The sequence below is a fragment of the Salvelinus namaycush genome, unplaced genomic scaffold (genome assembly GCF_016432855.1).
Source record: "Salvelinus namaycush isolate Seneca unplaced genomic scaffold, SaNama_1.0 Scaffold7, whole genome shotgun sequence".
NCBI lineage: Eukaryota > Metazoa > Chordata > Actinopteri > Salmoniformes > Salmonidae > Salvelinus > Salvelinus namaycush.
This window is the reverse complement of record NW_024061419.1, coordinates 700,962-720,856: the sequence shown is the minus strand read 5'-3', so window position 1 is coordinate 720,856 and position 19,895 is coordinate 700,962. Positions and strand designations below refer to the sequence as shown.

Genomic DNA, 19,895 nt, shown 5'->3' with positions numbered 1-19,895 from the left:
GCGAGAAATGACTGTGGAAACTCCTTAATGCTCAAATATTTATATAATAACAATCACATCTTAGTTAACTTGGAGTCACGTGATGATATGTTGTGTGGTCCTCCCACTAAGAATTGGGAACCCATGTAGTTTATTAGGCTACAGATGAAATAAGTTATGAACTTCACGGGGTGGTGAAAGAGCATGTGATGAGCTTGATGCTCCTTTCCAATACTTGTTGATGGTCTTATATTGGTGACATGATGATTGATGGTTGGTTGCCATTTGACAAATAAAATAATAATCTCATCATTCGGGTAACAACGTTTATTCAACCAGTGGGAGGCTCGTAAATGCCCTCAGGAAAGTAAAACAAAGAAGTCTTCATTGAGACAATGATAAACAGCAATCCGTGGGAGAGTTGTGGTGGATATTATAAAATAAGGATCTGCTGGAGTCCAAGTCAAACCAAGATTCTTTATTTCTGAGCTCAGAGAGAATAACAGAGTTACACACCGCAGTGTAGACAGTCTGAATTCCTGAAGCATTGGGTGATGAGCACATATCTTTATAGTTTCCTGTTCCTGGGAGGGACTTTATTCATACAAGGACACAGGTGCAGCTGGTTTGCAACACAGAATGATACTCCCAGGAACAGGAGATTATAATAGGACAGTTTCACAAGGTTAGTCACATAATCAGTTATGTGGACACACATACAATTAACATTTCCCATTACAGTCTGAATATTTTCATGTCATTAAATCATCAGTGGGCCAACAATGCAAATGTATTTACAATGGAACAAATGCATCACATCCAAATATCACTGTATTATCTGTAGTGCTGGAGGAATGACACGCCCAGATAAACACACAAAGAGTTTAAAAAAAGGACCATTTAAAACAAGGAACCTGATCTACTTTATATTCAAACTGACATACTCCATATTAAATTCATGTTTTCTAATAAAAACAAACGTTAAAAAAAAAGTATACCTTGTACCATTTAATTTCATATGGTAAAAACAAGTAAACACATTATCAGTCAACAATATAAGACAATGGGAGCACTGTGTATGTTCTCTGATGAATTTTAAGTCAATGTGATGTGAAATATCAATATACAAGTAATTCTTCTCTTCTGCGTGGATTCTCTCATGATGTTTAAGTGACTGTGATGAGTAATATGTTTTCCCATTCTGAGCATTTTGTAAGCCTTCTCCTCTGTGTGCAGTCTTGTGTGTTTTTTAAGGCTTCCTAATTTGTTAAAATGCTTTGAACACTGGGAGCAATGGTAAGGCTTCTCGACTGTGTGTATTCACTTATGTGTTTTCAGTTGACATAAGTGGGAAAAACTCTTTCCACACTGGTAACAGTGGTACAGCTTTTCTCCTGTAGGTATTCTCTCATGTATTCTCAGAGTCCCTAACATTGTAAACCGCTTTCCAAACTGGGAGCAATGGTAGGACATCTCCCCTATGTGTATTCTTTCATGTGTTTTCAGGTCCCTTAACTGGTTACAACCCTTTCCACACTGGGAGCAGTGGTAAGGCTTCACCCCTGTGTGTATTTTCAGGTGTTGGATTGGGTGTCCTTTCTGGTTAAAACTCTTTCCAGGCCCTCTACTCTTTTCTATTTTTGCCAATGACCATACAGTTTTTAAATTCCTCATCATGGAGCCTTAACAGTTCTAACAATCAGTTTCTTAACAGGTATTATCAATAATTGGAAGAAACAATTTCATATGGTGAAAACAGGTAAAAACATTATCAGTCAACAATAATACAACAGGAGCACTGCGTATGTTCTCTGAGGAATTTTAAGTCAATGTGATGTGAAATATCAATATACACGCTAAGAGAAGTAATTTCTCTCTCCTGTGTGGATTATCTAATGACGTTTAAGTGACTGTTATGAGTAATATGTTTTCCCACAGTCTGGGCTTCTGTAAGCATTCTCCGCTCTGTGTGCAGTCTAATGTGTTCTTTCAGGCTTCCTAAATGGGCAAAAGCTTTGCACCCTGGGATGAGTGGTAAGGCTTATCCCCTGTGTGTATTCTCTCATGTTGTTTCAGCTCCCTTGACTGCTTGAAATACTGTCCACACTGGGAGCAGTGGTAAGGCTTCTCCCCTGTGTGTATTATCTCATGTTGTTTCAGCTCCCCTGACTGCTTGAAACACTTTCCACACTGGGAGCAGTGGTAAGGCTTCTCCCCTGTGTGTATTCTCTCGTGCCGTTTCAGCTCCCATGACTGGCTGAACCACTTTCCACACTGGGAGCAGTGGTAAGGCTTCTCCCCTGTGTGTATTCTCTCATGTTGTTTCAGCTCCCCTGACTGGCTAAAACACTTTCCACACTGGGAGCAGTGGTAAGGCTTCTCCCCTGTGTGTATTCTCTCGTGCCGTTTCAGCTCCCCTGACTGGCTAAAACACTTTCCACACTGGGAGCAGTGGTAAGGCTTCTCCCCTGTGTGTATTATCTCATGCCGTTTCAGATGCCCTAGTTGTTTGAAACACTTCCCACACTGGGAGCAGTGGTAAGGCTTCTCCCCTGTGTGTATTCTCTCATGTTGTTTCAGCTCCCCTGACTGGTTGAAACACTTTCCACACTGGGAGCAGTGGTAAGGCTTCTCCCCTGTGTGTATTCTCTCATGCCGTTTCAGATGCCCTGGCTGTTTGAAACACTTCCCACACTGGGAGCAGTGGTAAGGCTTCTCCATTGTGTGTATTTTATCCCCTGTGTGTATTCTCTCATGAGCTTTAAGGGTTCCTAAAAGCTTAAAACTCTTTCCACACTGGGAGCAGTGGTAAGGCTTATCCCTTGTATGTATTTTCTCATGTTGTTTCAGGTCCCATAAACGGTTACAACCCTTTCTACAGTGGGAGCACTGGTACCGTCTTGCTGGTTTGGACGTCCCTGGCTTTGGTTCCTCCGAGTCTGGTCTTTCTCCTGCCAAAGACACTGTGTTATCTTTAAATAGAGACCCGAATGAAAACTCCACATGATAAAACAACCTTGCTACGAGGGTAAATCCTAAATCAGATCTCTCAATAACCTGAGGCCAGTTTTAACAATTATAGTGTGATTTTAAAACAAATGTAGAGCTTCCTGGCAATTACTGCTATGTTTACATTACTTATTTATTCATCTTGTTTTACAAGTCAGAACACAAAAAACTAGACAGTTCTAGGACACTGAAGACACAGACGTCACTAGAATCCAATCGAGTAGGTGATTCTAAATATATAACTTCATAGCTGTATGATACAGAATGTGACCTACACACTTCCTTGAACATAAAATAACTAAAGAAGTAATTTTGTGTGGAAGTCCAAAACTTGTTTTTACGTCGAAGATACAAAGCACAAGATACAAAGAACTTGAACTTTGTGAAGCATTTATTTGGGCTGCAATTTCTAAGGCTGGTAACTCTAATGAACTTATGCATCAGAAGTAACTCTGGGTCTCCCATTCCTGTGGTGGTCCTTAAAGTAATGATGGACTGTTGTTTCTCTTTGCTTATTTGAGCTGTTCTTGACATAATATGAACTTCGTCTTTTACCCAATAGGGCTATCTTCTGTATACCACCCCTACCTTGTCACAACACAACTGATTGGCTCAAACACATTAAAACCTGTTATGGCTAGGGGTTCCGCTAGTGGAACGTTTCGACAACATCCGGTGAAATTGCAGAGCGCAAAATATATATTTATTTATTAGAAAAATTTAACTTCCATGCATTCACAAGTGCAATACACCAAATTAAAGCTTAACCTTTTACGGGGGCAGCCCGACACCGGTACACTTATGACAACATCCAGCTCAAAGTGCACGGCGCGAAATTCAAAATCTATTTTTTTTAAATATTTAACTTTCACACATTAACAAGTCCAAGACACCAGATGAAAGGTGCACATCTTGTGAATCAAGCCAACATGTCCGATTTTTTAAATGTTTTACAGGGAAGACAAAATATGTAAATCTATTAGCTAACCACGTTAGCAAAAGACACAACTTTTTCTAACTCCATCAGTTTCTTACTCCATCAGGTGCTATCACAAATTCGACCAAATAAAGATATAAATAGCCACTAACCAAGAAACAAATTCATCAGATGACAGTCTGATAACATATTTATTGTATAGCATATGTTTTGTTCGAAAAATTTGCATATTTCATGTATAAACCATAGTTTACATTTCAGCTACAATCCGAAATTGCACCAAAAGCAGCCATAATATTTACAGACACCAACGTCAAATAGCTAATTACTCATCATAAAACATTTCTGAAAAATACATAGTCTGCAGCAATTGAAAGACAGGCATCTTGTGATTCCAAACAATATTTCCGATTTATTAAATGTTTTACAGCGCAAACAAAATGTATCGCTATATTAGCGTAGCTACAATAGACATAAATAATTGGGCGCCCACGGCCAATTCACATGCACGACAGATATATGAAATAACATCATAAAATGGGTCTTACTTTTGCTGATCTTTCATCAGAATGTTGAAGAACGTGTACTCTGTCCAGATGAGTTGTTGTTTCGATTCAGAATGGCAAATGTCCCTCTTCAATTAGCATTGGCACTAGCGTAGTGGCATAAATTTCTCCAACGTAAACACAGTCAGAGGACGGAACACGGCAAAACTCCCGAATAAAGTTTCAATAATCTGATTAAACTATATTGAAAAAACATACATTACGATGATATGGTCACATGTAGCAAAAAGAATTCGAGCCGGAGACGTTAGCCGTTCTTTACCAAGGCAAAACAGAAGTCCATCCCACTTCCTCCAGAGTACCGGAAGTGGACGGTCAGGACAAAGAAATAGTTTTTTTTCCACCACAGAACAAGATGAGCAGAAAAATTTATTCTCTGACATCCTCTTTACACCAATAGGAAGGCGTATAGATTGTCAGCAGACTCCTAAGTGTTAAGACCATGTATAGGCATCAAATTGAAAAGAGCATCGATTTCTGACATTTTACTTCCTGGTCAGGAAAAGTGCTGCAGAAGGACTTCTGTTTCACTCAGAGAAATAATTCCAACTCTTTTAGAAACTAGAAAGTGTTTTCTATCCAAAAAGAATAATAATATTCATATTGTACGAGCAAGATTTGAGTAGGAGGCCGTTTGAAATGGGCACGATTTCACTGGCTACTCAACACTTTGCCTTGCAGCCATAAGTGTCACGTTCCTGACCTATTTCTGTTAGTTTGTTATGTGTGTTAGTTGGTCAGGACGTGAGGTTGGGTGGGCATTCTATGTTTTCTGTTTCTGTGTTGGTTTTGGGTTGCCTGGTATAGCCCCTAATTAGAGGCAGGTGTTTGGCGTTCCTCTAATTAAGAGTCATATTTAGGTAGGCGTTGTCACAGTGTTCGTTGTGGGTGATTGTCTTCCGTGTCTGTGTCTGTACACCACGCGGGACTGTTTACGGTTTGTTCGGTTTGTGTAGCCTATGTTCCTATTCGTGCGTTTTTCTTATTTGATGTAAGTACGTCGTCTAGGTCTGTCTACACCGTTTGTTGTTTTTGTTAGTTTAATCAAGTTCGTGTTTCGTTAATAAAATATGTCTTTTCACTACGCTGCGCCTTGGTTCCCTCAATACTCCTCCTCGTCTGATGAAGAGGAGGAGGACTGCCGTTACAATAAGAAGTTATTAAGGATAGAAATTCCACAACTTAACTTCTAAAAAGGCACACATGTTAATTGAAATGCATTTCAGGTGACCACCTCATGATGCTACAGTCCTCCTTTAAGACTCCATCATGTTTAGAATGTGTCTGGAAGCGCTACTCTATCTATTCTACTCTCATCCTTTCGGTTTTAATCATATTTATAATAATAATGTTATAATAGGTAATAACTAACTTTAATAACTAGGGTTAATACCTGCCTGGCGCCCCAACAAAATCTTTATCTTTACCCCCCTCTAACAATACCGCTACAGAATTAGCATAGTAGGCCATGTAACTTAAGGTAATCTGAAATATTTAGGACTAACTTATTCCTTGCCACCCATTCTGAAACTAACTGCAGCTCTATGTTAAGTGTTGCAGTCATTTCAGTCGCTGTAGTAGCTGACGTGTACAGTGTTGAGTCATCCGCATACATAGACACACTGGCTTAACTCAAATGTCATTGGCATGTTGTTGGTAAAGATTGAAAAAAGAAGGTGCCAAACAGCTGCCCTGGGGAATTCCTGATTCTACCTTGATTTTGTTGTACAGGCTTCCATTAAAGAACACTGTGTTCTGTTAGACAGGTAGCTCTGGGGCGGCAGGTAGCCTAGTGGTTAGAGCGGTAGGCCAGTAACCGAAACATTGCTGGATCGAATCCCCGAGCTGACAAGGTCAAACTCTGTCGTTCTGCCCCTGAACAAGGCAGTCCTAGGCCGTCATTGAAAAAAATAATTTGTTCTTAACTGACTTGCCTAGTTAAATAAAGTTTACTTTGAAATAAAAAAACTCTTTATCCACAATATAGCAGGGGGTGTAAAGCCATATGTTTTTTTCAGCAGCAGACTACGATCGATAATGTCAAAAGCCGCACTGAAGTCTAACAAAACAGCCCCAACAATATTTTTATCATCAATTTCTCTCAGCCAATCAGTCATTTGTAAGTGCTGTGCTTGTTGAATGAACTTCCCTATAAGCTGAAAGTCTCAATTTGTTTACTGTAAAATAGCATTGTATCTGGCCAAACAACATTTATTTTTTTTAAATGTAAGGGTTGGTAACAGGTTGATTGGTCGGCTATTTAAGCCAGTAAAGGGAGCTTTACTATTCTTGGGTAGTGGAATGACTTTAGCTTCCCTCCAAGCCTGAGGGAACACACTTTCTAGTAGGCTTAAATTGAAGATAATGCGAATAGAAGTGGCAATATCGGCCGCGATTATCCTCAATCATTTTCCATCCACGTTCTCAGACACCAGTGACATGTCATTGTTGATTTTTTTGCCCAAAATTTCATTTAAGGTGCTCCAAAGCTTTTTAAAATCATTCTTCATGTCATTTATCTTTGTTTCATAGTGTAGTTTCTTCTTTTTATTCAGTTTAGTCACATGATTTCTCAATTTGCAATACGTTTGCCAATCAGTTATACAGCCAGACCTATTTGCCATCTCTTTTGCCTCCCTCTTCATCATACCGACAACTCCATTGTGTCCTCCTCCCAGAGCGCTAAGAACATTGGCGTGATCCTGGACAACACCCTGTCGTTCTCAACTAACATCAAGGCGGTGACTCGTTCCTGTAGGTTCATGCTCTACAACATTCGCAGAGTACGACCCTGCCTCACACAGGAAGCGGCGCAGGTCCTAATCCAGGCACTTGTCATCTCCCGTCTGGATTACTGCAACTCGCTGTTGGCTGGGCTCCCTGCCTGTGCCATTAAACCCCTACAACTCATCCAGAACGCCGCAGCCCGTCTGGTGTTCAACCTTCCCAAGTTCTCTCACGTCACCCCGCTCCTCCGCTCTCTCCACTGGCTTCCAGTTGAAGCTCGCATCCGCTACAAGACCATGGTGCTTGCCTACGGAGCTGTGAGGGGAACGGCACCTCAGTACCTTCAGGCTCTGATCAGGCCCTACACCCAAACAAGGGCACGGCGTTCATCCACCTCTGGCCTGCTCGCCTCCCTACCACTGAGGAAGTACAGTTCCCGCTCAGCCCAGTCAAAACTGTTCGCTGCTCTGGCACCCCAATGGTGGAACAAACTCCCTCACGACGCCAGGTCAGCGGAGTCAATCACCACCTTCCGGAGACACCTGAAACCCCACCTCTTGAAGGAATACCTAGGATAGGATAAAGTAATCCTTCTAACCCCCCCCCCCCCCCCCCCCCTAAAAGATTTAGATGCACTATTGTAAAGCGGCTGTTCCACTGGATATCATAAGGTAAATCCACCAATTTGTAAGTCGCTCTGGATAAGAGCGTCTGCTAAATGACTTAAATGTAAATGTAAATACCATTTTTAAATTCCTCATCAATCCATGTGGATTTAACAGTTTTTACAGCCATCTGTGGATTAGATGAAGGAGGGGTTGAGGTCAGGACAGATTCTCATCAGGGAGATAAAGGTTTGGTATCCTGTTACCCTCTTTACTCTCTTCCTGTGGAACCATAAGATGTAAGGATTGGAGAGAAGGAGGAGTGTCTTAAGTGAGATATATATCTGGATGGAACAAATGTTGGGTTGTCTGAATTACAGCTGTACATAACCTTTGGAAATAATTAAACTTGGTTAAAGCTTCTCTAGTGTCCGTGAGTTATTTACTGTGAAAAAAAATAACCTAACAAACCAAACAAATTTCTGCAGCATCAGTAAAGATATGATCAAAATATGTTGATGATTTAATTTCTTTACTGTTTGTAACTACCCTGGTAGGTTGATTGATAACCTGAACAAGGTTGCCGGCACTGGTTACAGTTCAAAGCTTTCTCTTGAGTGGGCAGCCTGATCACAGCTTTCCTCCAGTATTAGTTAATTAATTAACAGTGTCTTGAGTTTAGTTTGCCTGTTATACAGTCTTATAAAGATAGGGGAGTTGACTGGGACAGGCAATGTAACATCCATAATGTTTTAAGGAAAAGTTTTTGTAAAACAAGCACCTTACAACGGATCATTGAAACTTTTTCTCCAAAGCTAACTTTCATCAAGGTTTTATATGGTCTATTGGTTTCTCTCTTTTCATTGGCAGAATCCTTTTTCAGTGTTATGATATTCATAACATCCATATCCACCAGTCTATCTTCCTGTCAACTAACAGAACTCTGCTGGTTGTCCTGGTAACAGATACCAGTCTATCTTCCTGTCAACTAACAGAACTCTGCTGGTTGTCCTGGTAACAGATACCAGTCTATTTTCCTGTCAACTAACAGAACTCTGCTGGTTGTCCTGGTAACAGATACCAGTATATCTTCCTGTCAACTAACAGAACTCTGCTGGTTGTCCTGGTAACAGATACCAGTGGGCAGATCTATTTTATTTGTTCAAACTGAACTACAACCCTTACTTTGTTGAGTCAAATCTGATCCTTTCTTCTCTTCTCCTCCTCTCACGGTTCCACTCAGCACCGTTGTTTTCCTGCAGTCCACCAGCAGCACAGACAACCTCTTCATACCCAGCAGTAAGGCGCTACCGGGAGAGACACGAAACGGGGACTCTGGGAGGGGGGAAGGGCTAGCGTTGTCCTGGTAACCATAAGGAGGGGACACAGATACATATCATTATGGATGCTGATGTAACTGTTGTCATAAAGTGTCTTTACAGAAACCCAGCCCCCGATAGAGCAGGCTGTATGCTAGACCAGACCAAGCTGTACCATCTGGTGTTCTGATCTGGAGAGACTCTTCTCTGCCTCGTCAGCATCAGGATGTTGTTGAGGCTCCCCAGAGGATCCACCATCGTCACATCTCTCTCCTGCTTGAATGACAACATCAAACAGACAGTCAACTTATAACCGTCTATTTAATTAATTAAATCTAATTTAAAAGTCCCCAAAATAAATGTACCAATGGCAGATTGAACCTTTAAGAATGTATACAGTAGGAAACGGGTGGGTATAATTTGTGGATCGTTCAAACACGAATCTATTCCAAAAACTTTGTAAATGACAAGGATGCCAACAAACAACGCATACAAAGTAGCATGATCAATTCACCTAGCTAACTAGCTGCCAAAAGGGCATCAACTCACCATGTAGCTTATTCTTAATAAGTGAGTGAGGACAGACATTTTTCAGAATAAACGTGGTGAGTGAAAAACCTAATGAAATAGCCCACTCCCTACCCGGTATCCTATTCTGCCGCTATACAACTGTGTATGCGTTGTTTGTTGGCATCCTTGCTCAAAACATATTCAAGTGTAGAACTTCAGTAGAATGCCCCACAGTTCAACAACTGCATAGTTTGTGCCCCTGCTTTTAAGACAGTACTCACTGGTGATAATGAGATAATCTGTCTCCTCCTCTTTCACTCCAAAAACGTCTTCCATCTTCACCTTTATTGTGATAGCCTCCTCTTCCTCCTTTTTCATCCTGAAAGGTTCTTTCTCTTCTTCCTTCACTATAACAGCCTCTTCTTCCTTCACTATAACAGCCTCTTCTTCCTTCACTATAACAACCTCTTCTTCCTTCACTATAACAGCCTCTTCTTCCTTCACTATAACAACCTCTTCTTCCTCCTTTTTCATTCTGAAAGGTTCTTTCTCTTCTTCCTTCACTATAACAACCTCTTCTTCCTTCACTATAACAGCCTCTTCTTCCTTCACTATAACAGCCTCTTCTTCCTTCACTATAACAACCTCTTCTTCCTCCTTTTTCATTCTGAAAGGTTCTTTCTCTCCTTTCACTGTAATACCCTCCTCTTCTTCTTCCACAACATTGTTCAGCGCCAGGGCTTCTTTCTCCGTACAGCAGACCTCCTCTTCTTTAGCAGGGGATGAGTAGTTTAGTGAACTCATGGTCGGGGATGTTAGGTAGCTAGTTAGCATTAGCGACTAGCCTAGTGCTAGGCTCAGCATCAATCTTTAACAAGTTTGCAAATTGAACAGGCAAATTAGGTTAAAATTAACCAGTTAATACGTCAACAGAATTGTGTTTACAACACTGAGATTAGCTAATGTACATTAACATGGTCTAAAGCGTCAATCTTTCAGTTTTATGTTGGCTAGCAAGCTACGTAGGTGGTTGAAAGAGTAGCCGCGTTGTTGTTGCTGAAGAAGAATCCTGTCCAGTAAATTATACGTCACGCAAGAAGCATCAACTGAAAGACGCACATCCGCCATCTGCTGGCTGGAGTGGGTAACGCAGTTTGGAAACAATAATTACTACACTTTTTGTACTGGAAAGAACGTCATAATAATTTAACAATAAGCTGATGTTTTTTCTCTTACGTCTTACAAATAATACGTTCCTGTACACAAACGTAGATGCGTAATATGAATATGTAGATGATGAATAAATACTTATATGAATAGGTAGTGTGTTAACACACATTTTCTCTGTTTATTTTTCACATTCGTTTTTATCTAGATGTGACGGTACTTTTCCCTTAAAGCCACGCTCTATAAGATACAAATCATCCTGTAAACAACAGAGCAAATACGGTGAAGCATGGTGGTGGCAGCATCATGCTGTGGGGTTGTTTTTCAGCGGCAGGGACTGGGAGACTAGTCAGGATCGAATGGAAAGATGAACAGAGCAGATGTATTCTTATTTTGAATCCCAGCCGCCGTAGGAGGCCTTTTGCCTTTTAGTAGGCCGTCATTGTAAATAAGAATTTGTTCTTAACTGACTTGCCTAGTTAAATAAAGGATAAATAATAAATAAATAAAATACAGAGAGATCATTGATGAAAACCTGCTCCAGAGCACTCAGGACCTCAGACTGGGACAAAGGTTCACCTTCCAACAGAACAACAACCCTAAGCACACAGACAAGACAACGCAGAAGTGGCTTCGGGACAAGTCTCTGAATGTCCTTGAGTGGCCCAGCCAGAGCCCGGACTTGAACCCGATCGAACGTCTCTGGAGAGACCTGAAAATAGCTGTGCAGCGACGCTCCCCATCCAACCTGACAGAGCTTGAGAGGATCTGCAGAGAAGAATGTGAGAAAAATACAGGTGTACCCAAGAATACTCGAGCCTGTAATTGCTGCCAAAGGTGCTTCAACAAAGTACTGAGTAAAGGGTCTGAATACTTATGTAAATGTTATATTTCAGTTTTTAATTATAAAATACATTTGCAAAAATGTCTAAAACCCTGTCTTTGCTTTATCATTAAGGGGTGTTGTGTGTAGATTGAAGAGGAACACATCCCAATTTAATCAATTTTAGAATATGGCTGTAACATAACAAAATGTGGAAAAAGTCAAGAGGTCTGAATACCTCCCGAATGCAATGTAAGTGATTGTGGTGCTGTATGTAGACCAGAATATCAGGAACAGGCTGGATGTGAGAAGGAGGGTGGCATCTCACTGCCATTCTGCATTGGTGTATGTAGACCAGAATATCAGGAACAGGCTGGATGTGAGGAGGAGGATGGCATCTCACTGCCATTCTGCATTCAGGAAGTAAACTGAAAATGCCAATTCTCTTCTATGGTTTTCAATGAGGAAAATGTGGAATTTGGTTTACTTTCTGAATTGACTGGAATTAAAATGGAATTGACTCCGATCCTGGTTTTATTGCAAAGCTGTCAACGTCATCATTTAGTCAATCGATGTTATAATGTATAACGCTCACAGATGTGCTTGTTCTCATTCAGAGTACATTTTCTAATTGAATAACAGAATAGAAGAAAAATATTTTATTATACACCTGAATAACTTTCGACATGGACAACCTGGTTGATTCTCTGCTCAACAACACTGATCGAGTCAAACTTTGCTGTGTGTCCAGGCTGTCACTTCTGTCATCAGCTACTAACACCAGTGCTGCACCTTTGTCCTTGAGAGACTGGATGATGGCTGTCTGCTCCCTCTTCCATAGTGACAACACTGATGGCTCAACATGGGTTTCTGAGAGGCTGGATGACGGCTGCCTGCTCCCTCTTCCATAGTGACAACACTGATGGCTCAACATGGGTTTCTGAGAGACTGGATGACGGCTGCCTGCTCCCTCTTCCATAGTGACAACACTGATGGATCAACATGGGTTTCTGAGAGACTGGATGACAGCTTCCTGCTCCCTCTTCCATAGTGACAACACTATGTTCATTCCCACAGCCTTCATCACCGTCCATGGCACCTTCGCTGCACATCAGACAAGTTCTGAAGAGTTCCAGAAGCTGTGATTGAAACATGATGTACTTCATCTCCTTGTTAGGAGCAGAGTTTCAGACTCTCTTAAATAATATTATTAGTGGCAATACATCAACAGCACAAAGTTAATATGTTACTATGTCCAGTAATGGCACCACCACCCATCAGCCCATTCTCTTCTTGATGTCAAAGCTGCAGTGTATTATTGCTATAGGAGTTTATGATTAATAATCCTATTCATTTCAAGCCCCACTAAGATGTCACCATACTATTCATTTAAAGCCCCTCTGTCAGATATAAATCATCAGAGTGGGAAACCAACTGAAATGGAAACAATGGAGCAAATGTATCACTATCAGAGGGGTGTATTATGACATCATATAGAACTACTCAGACATTCCAAATCAGGCTTAATCCATATCATGAAGGTGGATATTTATTTAATTTTTTATTTCACCTCTATTTTACCAGGTAGGCAAGTTGAGAACAAGTTGTCATTTACAACTGCGACCTGGCCAAGATAAAGCAAAGCAGTTCGACACATATAACAACACAGAGTGACACATGGAGTAAAACAAACATACAGTCAATAATACAGTAGAAAAATAAGTCTATATTCAATGTGAGCAAATGAGGTGAGATAAGGGAGGTAAAGGCAATAAATAGGCCATGGTGGCGAAGTAAATACAATATAGCAATTAAAACACTGGAATGGTAGATTTGACAGTAGATGAGTGTGCAAAGTAGAAATACTGGGGTGCAAAGGAGCACAATAAATAAATAAATACAGTAGGGGAAGTGGTAGTGGTTTGGGCTATTTATAGATGGGCTATGTACAAGTGCAGTGATCTGTGAGCTGCTCTGACAGCTGGTGCTTTAAAGCTAGTGAGGGAGATAAGTGTTTCCAGTTTCAGAGATTTTTGTAGTTCTTTCCAGTCATTGGCAGCAGAGAACTGGAAGGAGAGGCGGCCAAAGGAGGAATTGTGGAGGCTATATACAGGGGGTACCAGTACAGAGTCAATGCGGAGGCTATATACAGGCGGTACCCGTACAGTGTCAATGTGGAGGCTATGTACAGGGGGTACCGGTGCAGTGTCAACGTGGAGGCTATATACAGGGGGTACCGTTACAGAGTCAATGTGGAGGCTATATACAGGGGGTACCGGTACAGAGTCAGTGTGGAGGCTATATACAGGGGGTAGCGGTACAGAGTCAATGTAGAGGCTATATACATGGGGTACCAGTACAGAGTTAATATGGAGCTATATACAGGGGGTACCAGTACAGAGTTAATGTGGAGCTATATACAGGGGGTACCAGTACAGAGTCAATGTGGAGGCTATATACAGGCGGTGACAGGACAGTGTCAATGTGGAGGCTATATACATGGGGGACCAGTACAGAGTCAATGTGGGGGCTATATACAGGGGGTACCGGTACAGAGTCAATGTGGAGGCTATATACAGGGGGTACCGGTACAGAGTCAATGTGGAGGCTATATACATGGGGGACCAGTACAGAGTCAATGTGGAGGCTATATACATGGGGGACCAGTACAGAGTCAATGTGGGGGCTATATACAGGGGGTACCAGTACAGAGTCAATGTGGAGGCTGTATATAGGGGATAACGGTACAGAGTCAATGTGGAGGCTATATACAGGGGGTACCAGTACGGAGTCAATGTGGAGGCTATATACAGGGGGTACCAGTACAGAGTCAATGTGGAGGCTATATACAGGGGATAACGGTACAGAGACAATGTGGAGGCTATATACAGGGGGTACAGGTACAGAGTCAATGTGGAGGCTAAATACAGAGGGTACCAGTACAGGGTCAACGTGGAGGCTATATACAGGGGGTACCGGTACAGAGTCAATGTGGAGGCTATATACAGGCGGTACCCGTACAGTGTCAATGTGGAGGCTATATACAGGTGGTACCGGTGCAGTGTCAATGTGGAGGCTATATACAGGGGGAACCGGTACAGAGTGAATGTGGAGGCTAAATACAGAGGGTACCGGTACAGAGTCAATGTGGAGGCTATATACAGGCGGTGACAGGACAGTGTCAATGTGGAGGCTATATACAGGGGGTACCGGTACAGAGTCAATGTGGAGGCTATATACAGGAGGTACTGGTACAGAGTCAATGTGGAGGCTATATACAGGAGGTACCGGTTCAGAGTCAGTGTGGAGGCTATATACAGGGGGTACCGGTACAGAGTCAATGTGGAGGCTATATACAGGGGGTACCAGTACAGAGTCAATGTGGAGGCTATATACAGGGGGTACCAGTACAGAGTCAATGTGGAGGCTATATACAGTGGATACCAATACAGAGTCAATGTGGAGGCTATATACAGGAGGTAGCAGTACTGAGTCAATGTGGAGGCTGTATACAACCAGCCAACGAGAGTGTACAGGTCGCAGTGGTGGGTAGTATATGGGGCTTTGGTGACAAAACGGATGGCACTGTGATAGACTGCATCCAATTTATTGAGTTGGGTATTGGAGGCTATTTTGTAAATGACATCGCCAAAGTCGAGGATCGGTAAGATGGTCAGTTTTACAAGGGTATGTTTGGCAGCAAGGATGCTTTGTTGCGAAATAGGAAGACAATTCTAGATTTAACTTTGGATTGGAGATGTTTTATGTGAGTCTGGAAGGAGAGTTTACAGTCTAACCAGACACCTGGGTATTTGTAGTTTTCCACATATTCTAAGTTAGAACCGTCCAGAGTAGTGATGCTGAACGGGCGAGCAGGTGCAGGCAGCGATCGGTTGAAGAGCATGCATTTAGTTTTACTTGTATTTAAGAGCAGTTGGAGACCACGGAAGGAGAGTTGTATGGCATTGAAACTAATGTAACACTATCAGAGGGGTGTATTATGACATCAGATAGAACTACTCAGACATTCTAAATATCACTTGATTATCAGAGGGGTGTATTATGACATCAGATAGAACTACTCAGACATTCCAAATATCACTTGATTATCAGAGGGGTGTATTATGACATCAGATAGAACTACTCAGACATTCCAAATATCACTTGATTATCAGAGGGGTGTATTATGACATCAGATAGAACTACTCAGACATTCCAAATATCACTTGATTATCAGAGGGGTGTATTATGACATCAGATAGAACTACTCAGACATTCCAAATATCACTTGATTATCAGAGGGGTGTATTATGACATCAGATAGAACTACTCAGACATTCCAAATCAGGCTTCATCCATATCATGAAGGTGGACATTGATCCAACCATTTCAAAAGTAATGACCGGGCTGACGGAAACAGGATCTGCACAAGTTGTTAGTAGTCTTTTTGTGTCAGTAAAACATGTCTAAGCGAGAAATGGCTGTGGAAACGGCTTTATAAGCAAATATTTCTATAATAACTGTAGTGTCTCTTTGTCTTAGCTCTTATTACTTATTTATATCATAAGACTCCGCATACAAGGAATGGAACTGCAGCTTCACATTTACTAAAACGAGTTAGTACCAGATTAACATAGAACAACACTGCGCATGACCAAGGGTGCTCCGTTCTTAAAGGGGACATCAGTAATTAACAGAACATTCCTTCTCTTATTCAATCAGACTTTAACCAAACCACAACTGAAACATGTCCCAGAACTTGTTGTTATTTTGCATCCTTTAATTTGAACTTGAACAGTTAGTTTTTGTTTGTGTTTATTTATAAGTCCAGTCTGTCTGGTGGACGGTGCCTTCGTTCTGGGTAGCACCTTGGATTGAAAAGGGAAATTTGTAAGGCTTCTTTCTCCCTGTGTATACGCTCATGAGCTTTCTGCTTCCCTAACTCCGTAAAACTCCTTCCACACTGAACGCAATGGTATGGCTTCTCCCCGTGTGTATTTCGCTCATGATATTTCATGTTTCCTAACATGTTAAAACTCTTTCCACAATGGGAGCAGTGGTACATCCCTGTTAGTGAACATTTATCCTTTGCCAAGATAATCCATCCACCTGACAGGTGTGGCATATCAAGAAGCTGATTGAACAGCTTGATTATTACACAGGTGCACCTTGTGCTGGGGATAATAAAAGGCCACTCGAAAATGTGCAGTTTTGTCACACAACACAGATGTCTCATGCTGACTGCAGGAATGTCAATTGGAGCGGTTGCCAGGGGATTTTATGTACAGCACCAGTCAAAAGTTTGGACACACCTACTCATTCAAGGGTTTTTCTTTATTTTGACTATTTTCTACATTGTAGAATAATAGTGAAGACATCAAAACTATGAAATAACACATGGAATCATGTAGTAACCAAAAAAAGTGTTAAACAAATTAAAAAATATTTTTGATTTCTCAAAATTGCCAACCTTTGCCTTGATGACAGCTTTGCACACTCTTGGCATTCTCTCAACCAGCTTCACCTGGAATGCTTTTCCAACAGTCTTGTAGGAGTTCCAACACATGCTGATAACTTGTTGGCCACTTTTCCTAACCTCTGCGGTCCAATTCATCCCAAACCATCTCAATTGGATTGAGGTCTGGTGATTGTGGAGGCCAGGTCATCTGATGCAGCACTCCATCACTCTCCTTCTTGGTCAAATAGCCCGTACACAGCCTGGAGGTGTGTTGGGTCAATGTCCTGTTGAAAAACAAATGATAGTCCCACTAAGCCCAAAACAGATGCTATATCGCTGCAGAATGCTGTGGTAGCCATGCTGGTTAAGTGTGCCATTAACTCAAAATAAAATCACTGACAGTGTCAACAGCAAAGCACCCGCACACCTCCTCCTCCATGCTTCACAGTGGGAACCACACATGCGGAGATCATCCGTTCACCTACTCTGCATCTCACAAAGACATGGTGGTTGGAATTAAACATCTCAAATTTGGACTAATTAGACCAAAGGACAGATGTCCACCAGTCTAATGTCCATTGCTCGTGTTTCTTGGCCCAAGCACGTTTCTTATTCTTAGTGGTGACCCTTTAGTGATTTCTTTGCAGCAATTCGACCATGAAGGCCTGATTCACGCAGTCTTCTCTGAACAGTTGATTTTGAGATGTGTCTCTTGAACTCTGTGAAGCATTTATTTGGGCTGCAATTTCTGAGTCTGGTAATTCTAATGAACTTATCCTCTGCAGCAGAAGTAACTCTGGGTCTTCCTTTCCTGTGGCGGTCCTCATGAGCGCCAGTTTCATCATAGCGCTTGATGGTTTTTGCGACTGTACTTGAAAAAAACTTTCAAAGTTCTTGACAATGAAACGGATTGACTGACTTCATGTCTTAAAGTAATGATGGACTGTCGTTTCTCTTTGCTTATTTGAGCTGTTCTTGCCATGATATTTACTTAACCTTTTAACAAATAGGGCTATCTTCTGTATAACACCCCTACCTTGTCACATCACAACCGATTGGCTCAAACGCATTAAGAACGAAAGAAGGACTACTTTCCCACAATGTATTGGGCATTCTGCTGTCCTATGTCCTACTGTTCAGAGGCCTACATCTTTCGTATGTCCTACTGTTCAACAGCCTACATCCTTACCTCCTGTGTGGTTAATCTCATGTCTTCTCAGGTTACCTAACTCCTTAAAACTCTTTTCACACTGGGAGCAATGGTAAGGCTTCTCCCCTGTGTGTATTCTCTCATGTGTTTTCAGGTTACATAACTGGGTAAAACTTTTTCCACACTGGGAGCAGTAGTAAGGCTTCTCCCCTGTGTGTATTCTCTCATGTCTTTTCAAGCCACTTAAGTGGTTACAACCCTTTCCACACTGGGAGAAGTGGTACGGCTTTTCTCCTGTATGTATTGTCTCATGAATCTTCAGGCCCCCTAACCTTGTAAAACTCTTTGCACACTGTGAGCAGTGGTATGGCTTCACAGCTGGGTGTATTCTCTCATGTTGGATCAGGTGTCCTTTCTGGTTAAAACTCCCTGTGTGTATTCTCTCATGTTTTTTCAGGTATCCTCTCTGGTTATAGCTCTTTCCACACTGGGAGCAGTGGTAAGGCTTCTCCCCTGTGTGTATTCTCTCGTGTTGTTTCAGGTATCCTTTGTGGTTAAAATTCTTTCCACACTGGGCGCAGTGGTAAGGCTTTTCTCCTGTATGTATTCTCTCATGTTGTTTCAGGTCCCGTAACTGTTTAAAACCCTTTCCACAGTGGAAGCAGTGGTGTCCTCTTGCTGGTTTGGACGTCTCTGGCTCTGGTTCCTCGGAGTCTGGTCTTTCTCCTGTCAAAGACAAACAGAGTGTTTATTTAAAGAGACCTGAATGAAACCTCCACATGATAAAACAGCCTTGCTACAAGGGTAAATCAGATCTCTCAATAACCTGAGGCCAGTTTTAACAATCTTGGTGTGATTTTAAAACAAATGTAGAGCTTCCTGGTAATTACTGATATGTTTACATTACTTATTTTATTCATCCTGTTTTACAAGTCAGAAAACAAAAAATAAACAGTTCTCGGACACTCAAGACAGACATCGCTGGAATCCAGTCGAGCAGGTGGTTCTAAATATATAACCTTCATAGCTATATGATACAGAATCCGACCTATACACTTCCTTGAACCAAAAATAAGTAAAGTAATTTTGCGTGGAAGTCCAAAACTAGTTTTTATGTCGAAGACACAAAGCACATCAGTAACATCTCCCCGTTGTCGAAAGGGTTCGAAACGCTATTTAAAAGGTCCAATTTATTTAGACGTTCACAAATGTTCAACATTTTTACTAAACGCTGATGTCGTGAACTTTTTGGGTAAAGTAAAAAATAGGGTGACATTTTTTGGGTAGATGTTCCTAAAACTGATAGTAACTATATATAAACTCAGCAAAAAAAATAAACGTCCTCTCACTGTCAACTGCGTTTATTTTCAGCAAACATGTGTTCATACAAATATTTACACAAGATTCAACAACAGACATAAACTGAACACGTTTCACAGACATGTGACTAACAGAAATTGAATAATGTGCCCCTGAACAAAGGGGGGTTCAAAATCAAAAGTCAGTATCTGGTGTGGCCACCAGCTGCATTAAGTACTGCAGTGCATCTCCTCCTCATGGACTGCACCAGATTTGCCAGTGCTTGTTGTGAGATGTTACCCCACTCTTCCACCAAGGCACCTGCAAGTTCCCGGACATTTCTGGG

The 19,895-nt window shown here is 41.5% G+C and overlaps 1 protein-coding gene across 1 annotated transcript; it reads right to left on the bottom strand.

Moving 5' to 3' along the window:
• Window positions 1-970: 970 nt before the first annotated feature.
• Window positions 971-19,275, bottom strand: LOC120042494 (zinc finger protein 501-like). Its single transcript, XM_038987327.1, has 4 exons — window positions 19,270-19,275; window positions 18,275-18,896; window positions 2,884-2,951; window positions 971-2,814 (listed from the first exon to the last, which is right to left on the bottom strand). Exons 1-4 carry the CDS (start codon window positions 19,273-19,275, stop codon window positions 1,978-1,980), a joined length of 1,533 nt encoding a protein of 510 aa, XP_038843255.1. The 3' UTR covers window positions 971-1,977.
• Between the last annotated feature and the right edge of the window lie 620 nt (window positions 19,276-19,895).